Raw genomic sequence first — 10,644 nt, forward strand, 5'->3', positions numbered from 1 at the left:
AGACTTGGTGTGTTCTTTTGTCCTGGCCCCTTTTTGCGAGGGTCGGCTCTTTTGGAACTTGGTTCTAGTACATTTAGAAGCCGAACTCCGCGTTGCTCGTCATCGCAAACTTTACAAGTTATTTCCCCTAACATCTAAATAGAAAATACGAAATTACCCCAAGGGTGTGAGTGACCGAGCTAGTCTTAGTGCTTGCTGTGGAAGACGCCCGTCCTTGACGCAGATGACCGGAAGCATTCCGACGTCGCTTGTTAGAGTAAACCCACTATGGTGACCTTGGTGGGAGCTTCAACAGTGTGTTGGCGCGAACTTCAACCGGAGATGTCCCAGTGTACGTTGCTTGGAAGTGTTCATTGTGGGTGAATGATATCCGAGGTGATCTCGGTGCGAAAGTCGAACAGGAATGCCCCGGTCTTGATTGTTGATGTACCCCATGGCAGGCGCCTTGTGCGATCATCGTTCCCAATCGTGCTTCGTGACTTCCTGGCAGGTGCCTCCGGGAGAGATGTGTTCTCGAAACTGATGGACATACTTGCCTTGGAGGCCATGCTTGACATCAATTGAGACAGTTGCGTTAACAGCCTGTGATTTTTTCAGTTGCTTCGGCCTTCGGCTTCATAGGGGATACCTCCTCGTCGATCCTTTTCCCTTCGAAGTATAGGAGGAAAGACCCAATAAGAGTTCTCGAGAAGGTGTAAACCCTTGCATCAATCTTCCCCTGTGGCTGGCATGTCCTTGTTAAAAATGGCAAGGGAGATAATGCATTAGGCGATTTTGTGGTGGATTGTGTGGTAAGAAATGTAGAGTGGACATATGGGAAAATCCCTTGTCCAACGCACGACCCATGGAGTGCCGTGCGTGGGGGACACTCATCTCCTGGAATTTGGACATCACCACCTTGGAGTGATTAGACCGTGCTTGAGGGCTGCATAAGTGTACTTTTCCAGGTGCGGGTAGACATACGTAGCCGTCCTAGAGAACACTCGAGGGGCCGGATCCCATGAGGACAGGTTGGTCGAACAGGCCCAACAGAACTAGTAGGGCATTGTTGGGACTGTCCTAATGCCCACTTGAGGGGTTTGTTCTAGCCGAGGAGCCCATTTGGGAATGCATATAAATGAATATAAAAGAGAGTTCAAGGAAGAGTGCGTGTTGCTCTGGTGGCCTGTTGGTGGCCCCAGCAGAGGGTGGGGTGGGTCCATTTTTCGGTCGGAGGTGCGACCGTGCTAGTAATTCTCATGGCGGGTGGGTTAGGTTATGCTTTGTCTACCGGAGTAATTGCTTGCAATCTTTGCGGAAGGAGGGTTGGGCCTCGGTATTGAAGTTCCCTAGGAGCTGGAGGAGAGGTGTCTACTGTCCTGATTGCAGTTGCTCGGGATTCGGACTACTTTCTTGCTAATTATTTCCTGCATTGGGAAGAGGAAAAACAATGAAGGAGCAAGAAGTGTGCAATCTTAATGCAGATTGTCTACCAACGAAAGTTAGCACGACTCACTTGTCATGCGGGAATGCATGATTGCTACAAAATAATAAATAAACAGAATACATGCGATGCATGAATTTGAAAATACTAATGCGGTCATTCATATTGACTCGAAAGGTATATAGTACAATGCAAGTTTTGAAATTAAAATCCTAAGTCGGTTTTCCACAGTGCTCGAGGCGCAAGCGAGCGTCGCTTTGGAAAACACCGATTCCAAGCTAGACCTCGTGGAGGTCTATACTCTAGGATGTATGTAGACCTTCACAAGTCTTCTTCTTGGACCTGTTCAAAGCAGCGCTTGCCCGAGACAGCTCCTGGTCGCGTCTCAGCAGTTCGCTAATGGGCGCATGCGAGTTTCCTCGGAGTTGACGCTGGTCGGTGAGTTCCTCATCCTTCTAGGCTAACGCCCGGTGCAAACGATCTCTCTTGATTCTGGTGCCAGCAAACTTGAAGAGGGAGAGATCCCGACCGAGGTGTCGATCTTGATTTGTGGAGGTTCGGTGGGATCCTCGTGCATTGGCGATTGAGGGTCTAATGCCCCTCGATGGTCAGTATGGGCTCGGTACTCTGGATGTCGAAAACTGTATGGACTGGTCCTCATAATGTGATGGATTCGAGGAAGTTCCATTTTGCCCGACGAATGGCCAATAAGGGTTCGTTGCAGATGAAAGCGATGATGTAGTTCCGGTTGGCTGTCCACGAACTGGTCCAAATATGGGTGATGTCATTCAGTGGGGGCAAGACACGATCAAGGCGCGGACAAGAGGTTGAGCACGACGTCTCTTACCCAAATGACAGGAAACCGACTTGGGACTTGTCTATGTGAATGACCCCTAGCGTTATTATTATTATTTTTTTTAAGAACCCGCATGATGCACGCTAGCAGGAAAATAAATGCCCATGGAATAATATTCAAGGTACAAGATACATGTACATCTCTCTTGAAAATAAGAAAGACTCAAATGATAGTTTGTTGAAGCCGGATTGGACGCTGGCATGGAGGAATGGCACTATGCAAGGCTTTGTTCTACAAGGATTGTGCTATCTAGGGATGGGGACCCTCGACTCAAGGGCGTGAATTCTTTGAAATTGGGCGGGATTCTTTTCAAGGCCGAGACTGCAGTTGAACTACGCGTTGTGCCCCTACTTCGAACTCCTATCTAACTTGTGCTTCCTAATATCAGTCGTGGGACACGACCCATAGGTACCTAAAGCTAGTATGATATGCTACACATAGTGCGGGAAATAAAGTTGCGGGAAGTAAATGAATAGTAAATAAATGAAAGCGGAACAAACAGACAAGCGGAATCGACCTCGAACCCTTTAAGTGACCCCAGTGGAATCGCCAAGCTGTACGGACCCAAATTTCGTCTTGTTGGGGCTCGCATGCGTGCGCTATCGCACAGCTTGGGAGTGTTCACCTTCTTGTGAGGACGCGTGACGGATACACATGAGAAGGAGTCGCCACTTACTATTTTACAACCCGAAGGTCGAGGGCTGGTAAGTTACCCGGGCCTAGAGGTACAAGGTACACCTAGTCGCTAAGATATTGGTCTTGCGGAATCGAAAATTCCAGATCTAGGGGTTCTATTATGTGTGGGCCTATATCCCGCACGCCATTTCGGTACTCTGTTTGTCTAGGGTTTGCCGTTTTATTTCATTTACCACGTGAGTTAGGTTGCACACTCCTCACCCATTTTGACACTGTAATTTCGATGAAATACTTAGATCGTCTGCTCATCGACCGGGGTCCTTACAACAACTGAATGAAAATACAGGAAGACGTCATTACAATGTGCTCTCAAATAAATACAAAATACAAACGCGATACAGTACATGGGGAATTCTTAGTTCTAGCCCAACGTTAGTTTTTTACCTGAAGTATCTTAACGTTGCTAGTTTGATGTCACCATCTATCTCCAGGGTGCAATAAACCCTTAAAAGATTGATGTTGGTCGGGTGATTCTTTTCTTGTAATCCGACCACGGGTTGCGTTCTAAGATTGAATATATTTACAGTCAATTCAAAGAATCCCTTGAATCACTCTTTTGAACAATCAATTCATGTCTCTCATTTTTCACATTTGGAAAAGTCATGACCAATATATTCCACCTAATAATTGTGAAACTTTTCTCATTGATCTCCCAACTCATCAAAATCAACATTTGAGAGTTGACGTTATCTTTTTAGTATGAAAAAGCAAATTAAAGGAGTCGAAAAATTATAAGTTTTATCGTAATTAAAAAAAAAAGCCAACATCATTGTTCCATTCTAAAACTTTTCTTTTATAATATATAGTTTGCAATATAAGTGAATATAAACAGAGAGAGAGAGAGAGAGAGAGAGAGAGAGAGACAGAGAGAGAGAGAGAGAGAGAGAGAGACAGACAGACAGACAGAGATGGAAATAACGAAGGTGCTTCACATGAATGGTGGAGTTGGGGAAACAAGCTACACTAACAACTCTTCGATTCAGGTATATACATATACATACACTAGTCGATATCCCGAGTATGTACTGCGGTTTTTAACATATTATAGAAGCAAATTGAATGAAATTATGCTAACATTAAAGAAAATGACATAGTACAAAATCTTTTATTAAAGTAACAGTAGTTAGTAAAAAACAAAAAGGTAACACTTTGGTACAAAAACTAAAATTGTAACAATTCTCACGCATAACTTCTCAATTTTATAAAATATTAGAGAAACTATTAATTGTGAATTAACACCGTCAAGTTTTGCGAACGTGACTCTTACGCAGCTGTTGATATGTCAAGTTTTGGGAATGTGACTCCTAGGGAGATGGTGGTTGGCATGGGCGTCTCCACCCCCTTCTCCAAACATCTATGTTTTCTCTCTTTAATTTCTATTTTCATATTTATTTATTTTATTTTATTTTATTTTAATATTTAAGATAATTTGCATTATTACCCTAATATTTTAATTTTAATTTAGTTTTAATTATAAAATGATATTTTATTTTATTTTATTTATAGTATTTTATATTTATAATATTATATTAATTTTAATATTATTTAATTTATTTATTTGTCTCATTTGGGTCTATAAGTAGTACTTCCTATTTAAATATTTTTCCATTGCGACATAAGATTGAATTACAATGGAAGTTTACAATGCCTCATTAATTTTAGAAGTCAAATTAGCCTCTTTTTGTACCTTTTTTTTTGTAGCTAAGCAAAACTTACTTCATAACTTAGTAAACTTTACTTCATGGTCAAGTAAATTGTATATATTATTAGTTGGATTTTTATATGTCAAAGTTTTTCAAAGGAAAAAATAAATCCAATTGCAAGAATACGAAAATTGATTGTACTTTCCACAAGAGTTTTCAGAATGCTTCCACTTTACATATATACTAGTAAAATTCTCATGCATGCACGGGAAAATTGAAAATATTGACAATTTAAAATGTCATTGTTTAAAGATTTTAAAAATATATATATTATATTTTCTCAGTACATATGCATTATATCTCATTAATTAGTGGATTTTAGTAAAACATGTCAGGCTCGGCTTAACAACTTACTGCCCATGTTATATATATATATATATATATATATATGACGTTCTCTTTCGCCAGCTTTCACAATTGCATCACGTTGATCCATCCTGGTGCTAACATGGGGAATTGTCTATATGTCTCATCCTTTCTAGTTGTTGGCTCATTTACTATCTATCAATAATTCTCTCTATTTAAACACATTTTCACCGACATAAAAGATTGGATTTTATTGGAGTAAATTTTCATCTGTCTCATTAGCTTTAAATGCCTTGTACTTGCAATTTATCGTTAAGTAAAACTTATTTCAATTTGATACAATTATTGTAAATAATCTAAAAACTTAATATTCCTGTTAAAAAAATGAAAACACATGATTTCATTTCATATCAGAGTGTTTTGTGGAAAACGATATTTTTAATTACATGCATAATAATTTATGGTAGTTGAATTTAATGAAACATATTACGTTGAGCTTGTAAATTTTTTTCTTGAAAAAATGCATGATATACTCTTTGAACGGCATTTATAATGCTGTCACATTGATGCATCTAATTATGGTCAGCTCATTCAAGATCCATAAATAAAAATCTTTATTTAAGTACTTTACAAACCGTAATATAAGATTGAATTAAGGAATCAAATAAGTGTCATCTTGTACTTTTTTCATTATCAAGTAAAACTTACTTTGTAATAATTAAATAAATGTGACAAAATTAATTCCATTTATTATTTTATATGGCAAAATTTGGAAAAGAGTGCATATATTATTATTTATTATACATATTTTTATTATATATTATTATTTTATTATACATTATATAATAGGTTATTATATTATTTTAGTATTATTTTTATTATTGTTATTATTACTTATTTCATACTTAAGTAATGTATGGATTTAAATTATTTTTCCCCAAATTTTTTAAAAAAAACTAATTTTATATTATAAACACAAAAGAAAGTCGCGAGACTATGAAAAATTATCATATCCTCCGTGAGAATTCTAGAAATGGCTCCACTTTATAAAATAAAAGATAAAAAAATATTATAATATAAAATATACATGTAATATATAGTATAATATATACTCTAACTATAAATATGTATATAAAATATATAATAGATATATATATATATATATATATATATTGCATATATCAATGGCGTTGGTACTATACCGTATTGATTTTCTGTTCGCAGAGAAAGGTTACATCGATGACAGGGCCCATTGCGGAGGAAGCCATAACCGCCCTCTACTCAAGCATCTCACCTAGCCCATCAACCCTCGCGATAGCGGATCTGGGGTGCTCTACAGGCGCGAACGCATTATTTGCAGTCTCTGAGCTGATCAAAGCTGTGGAGAACATGAGACACAATAATAATGAGCCTCACGCATACCAGATCTTCTTAAATGACCTTCCGGGAAACGACTTCAACACTGTCTTCAGGACACTGCCAAAATTTCAAAAGGAGAACGGCCGGTGTTTCTTTGCCGGGGTTCCCGGCTCCTTCTATGACAGACTGTTCCCCAACAAATTTTTACATTTTATTCACTCTTCGTATAGTCTCCAATTTCTCTCTCAGGTGATTTTTTTTTTTTTACTTCATTACTAATGAATTTCTTGCTAACTTATTAAAAAAATGTCCTTAGTGGTCTTAACAATCCAACACTGCCAAAATTTCAAAAGGAGAACGGCCGGTGTTTCTTTGCCGGGGTTCCCGGCTCCTTCTATGACACTGTTCCCCAACAAATTTTTACATTTTATTCACTCTTCGTATAGTCTCCAATTTCTCTCTCAGGTGATTTTTTTTTTTACTTCATTACTAATGAATTTCTTGCTAACTTATTAAAAAAATGTCCTTAGTGGTCTTAACAATCCAACAGAAAACAAATGCACGTAGGACGAACTTTATCTGTAATGTTATTATTATTTCAGCAAGGAATTTATTTATTTATTTATTTATTTTCAGGTTCCTGAGGGAATAGAGTGCAACAAAGGGAACATATCCATGGCGAGCACTAGTCCTCCGAGTGTAATTGATGCTTATCACCGACAGTTTCAGAATATATATGACGTTCTCTTCGCCAGCTTTCACAATTGCATCACGTTGATCCATCCTGGTGCTACATGGGGAATTGTCTATATGTCTCATCCTTTCTAGTTGTTGGCTCATTTACTATCTATCATAATTCTCTTCTATTTAAAAACACATTTCACCGACATAAACGATTGGATTTATTGGAGTAAATTTTTCATCTGTCTCATTAGCTTTAAATGCCTTGTACTTGCAATTTATCGTTAAGTAAAACTTATTTCAATTTGATACAATTATTGTAAATAATCTAAAAACTTAATATTCTGTTAAAAAAATGAAAACACATGATTTCATTTCATATCAGAGTGTTTTGTGGAAAACGATGTTTAATTACAGCATAATAATTTATGGTAGTTGAATTTAATGAACATATTACGTTGAGCTTGTAATTTTTTTCTTGAAAAAATGCATGATATACTCTTTGACGGCATTTATAATGCTGTCACATTGATGCATCTAATTATGGTCAGCTCATTCAAGATCCATAAATAAAAATCTTATTTAAGTAATTTACAAACCGTAATATAAGATTGAATTAAGGAATCAAAATAAGTGTCATCTTGTACTTTTTCATTATCAAGTAAAACTTACTTTTGTAATAATTAAAATATGTGACAAAATTAATTCCATTTATTATTTTATATGGCAAAATTTGGAAAAGAGTGCATATATTATTATTTATTATACATATTTTTATTATATATTATTATTTATTATACATTATATAATAGGTTATTATATTATTTAGTATTATTTTTATATTATTGTTATTATTACTTTTTCATACTTAAGTAATGTATGGATTTAAATTATTTTTCCCCAAATTTTTTAAAAAAAAACTAATTTTATATTATAAAACACAAAAGAAAGTCGCGAGACTATGAAAAATTATCATATCCTCCGTGAGAATTCTAGAAATGGCTCCACTTTATAAAATAAAAATAAAAAATATTATAATATAAATATAACATGTAATATATAGTATAATATATACTCTACTATAAATATGTATATAAAATATATAATAATATATATATATAATATATAATATATATGCATATATCAATGGCGTTGGTACTATACCGTATTGATTTTCTGTTCGCAGAGAAAGGTTACATCGATGACAGGGCCCATTGCGGAGGAAGCCATAACCGCCCTCTACTCAAGCATCTCACCTAGCCCATCAACCCTCGCGATAGCGGATCTGGGGTGCTCTACAGGCGCGAACGCATTATTTGCAGTCTCTGAGCTGATCAAAGCTGTGGAGAACATGAGACACAATAATAATGAGCCTCACGCATACCAGATCTTCTTAAATGACCTTCCGGGAAACGACTTCAACACTGTCTTCAGGACACTGCCAAAATTTCAAAGGAGAACGGCCGGTGTTTCTTTGCCGGGTTCCCGGCTCCTTCTATGACAGACTGTTCCCCAACAAATTTTTACATTTTATTCACTCTTCGTATAGTCTCCAATTTCTCTCTCAGGTGATTTTTTTTTTTTTACTTCATTACTAATGAATTTCTTGCTAACTTAAAATCAAAAGGAGAACGGCTGTTTCTTTGCCGGGGTTCCCGGCTCCTTCTATGACACTGTTCCCCAACAAATTTTTACATTTTATTCACTCTTCGTATAGTCTCCAATTTCTCTCTCAGGTGATTTTTTTTTTTACTTCATTACTAATGAATTTCTTGCTAACTTATTAAAAAAATGTCCTTAGTGGTCTTAACAATCCAACAGAAAACAAATGCACGTAGGACGAACTTTATCTGTAATGTTATTATTATTTCAGCAAGGAATTTATTTATTTATTTATTTATTTTCAGGTTCCTGAGGGAATAGAGTGCAACAAAGGGAACATATCCATGGCGAGCACTAGTCCTCCGAGTGTAATTGATGCTTATCACCGACAGTTTCAGAATGATTTCTTGGCATTCCTAAAGTATCGTGCACAGGAGCTGGTGCCGGGAGGACGCATGGTCATAACGTTCGTGGGCAGACGAGGCAAGGATCCATGGAATCCAGAGTGGGAGCTCCTGGCAGCGGCTTTCAATGAGATGGTCTCGGAGGTACGTGCCATTTTACTTATGTAATAGTATAGAAATATCTGGGCCATTATTTCCACCATATATATATATATATATATTTGTTGAAAAGTAATTTGAAATTAAATAATATATACTTAATGGTTAAGATAGTATACTATAGAGTCTTGTCACCTCCACTGAGAATAAAAGTTCAACTTAAACTTTAAGGTATAAGTTGTGGATATATTTTCTGCCCAGAAGCACATTGCACATAGTATCAATCCTAACTCGACACGATAGATCGAATTAAAGTTCAACTGAAAGTAGTAGCTGACACATAATTAAGAAACATGGTGGGACGAAGTATGCTAAGACCTTTCCTTTTTCCTCCCATTTTTCATCGACAAACGCATACACAGGGACTAATTGAAGAGGAGAAGGTGGACGTGTTCAATATCCCACATTACAAACCCTGCCCTTCAGATGTGGAGGCAGAGGTATTGAAAGAAGGGTCTTTCTCCATCAACCGTCTGGAGGTCTCGGGACTGGATTGGATTGCTATCGATAAGGAATTTGGTCAAAGGAGCAACCGTGAGGACGAGGAGGTGGGAGGATATGGCACGATGAGGTGCATGAGAGCCGTTGCTGAACCCATGTTGATCAGCCACTTTGGTGAAGGGATCATGGAGGACTTGTTCCATCGCTACAGGCTTCTGATCATCCAACAAATCGCGAAGGAGAAAACCGAGCTCATCAATGTCACTGTCTCGCTCACAAGGAGGCCAGCATGAGAGAACAAGAATTGAAGATTATGAATTGCAGCGCTCTATCGCGAGCCTTTATAATGGAACTTTGCTTATCCGGTACCACCAATAAAACTCTGTGTGTGTTTTCTTTTGCATTTTCAGTTGGTTACAAGGGAGAGCCAGATTAGAAGGTGAAGGGGAAATTAGGGGGCTCGAAAATTCTCAGAAATGAGAATAAGACTGAGAATCTCTTAATCCCATGATAAGGGTGATGTCACTTCATTAAATCCCCTTCTAAGTGTTTTTCTTTTCTTTTCCCTTGTTCTTGTTATAATTTCTTCTATGAAAGATTCCATTCTCTAGTGTGTTTTTTCTTTTCTTTTCCCTTGCTCTTGTTGTAATTTCTTCTATGAAAAATGGCAGTGTATTAATGCACCGGTCGATTTCCCTGCTTCTACACTAATCTCATGGCGAACCTCTTGATGGTATGTACAATATCCATGCCTTTCGTTGATTAAGCTTCAGCCAGTTAATATTTGAAGAGAGTGATCGCACCAAAAGCTTCTATGAATTACAACACACTGTATATACTAAGTCCATGCGCCTGCCCCTGTCCCTTTGTTTGGTGTCTTATTACCTTATAGTAGGTCCATGTGCGTCCATTGTAACAAAAAAGGAGAAAAAATAGTATGTTGTGACAGATTCTTTTGAAACTCAAAAACGATAATAGTGTTGGAACAAAAACCTTGCCTTTGGTAATGAAACA

General features: G+C 37.2%; 1 protein-coding gene across 1 annotated transcript; it reads left to right on the forward strand.

Moving 5' to 3' along the window:
• The first annotated feature begins 3,807 nt into the window (after positions 1-3,807).
• On the forward strand, positions 3,808-10,333 carry LOC116187317 (salicylate carboxymethyltransferase-like). The gene is made up of 4 exons (XM_031515971.1): positions 3,808-3,958; positions 6,209-6,592; positions 8,932-9,174; positions 9,552-10,333. Exons 1-4 carry the CDS (start codon positions 3,884-3,886, stop codon positions 9,921-9,923), a joined length of 1,074 nt encoding a protein of 357 aa, XP_031371831.1. The 5' UTR covers positions 3,808-3,883; the 3' UTR covers positions 9,924-10,333.
• The last annotated feature ends 311 nt before the right edge of the window (positions 10,334-10,644 follow it).

Source organism: Punica granatum, chromosome 8 (genome assembly GCF_007655135.1).
Source record: "Punica granatum isolate Tunisia-2019 chromosome 8, ASM765513v2, whole genome shotgun sequence".
NCBI lineage: Eukaryota > Viridiplantae > Streptophyta > Magnoliopsida > Myrtales > Lythraceae > Punica > Punica granatum.

What these genes read in the sequence shown, in the direction of transcription:
- LOC116187317 (XM_031515971.1), top strand. Translation starts at nt 3,884, where the DNA reads ATGGAAATAACGAAGGTGCTTCACATGAATGGTGGAGTTGGGGAAACA. An exon ending in CTAACAACTCTTCGATTCAG is followed by an intron (nt 3,959 to 6,208) that starts GTATATACATAT and finishes TTCTGTTCGCAG; the next exon opens with AGAAAGGTTACATCGATGAC. An exon ending in GTCTCCAATTTCTCTCTCAG is followed by an intron (nt 6,593 to 8,931) that starts GTGATTTTTTTT and finishes ATTTATTTTCAG; the next exon opens with GTTCCTGAGGGAATAGAGTG.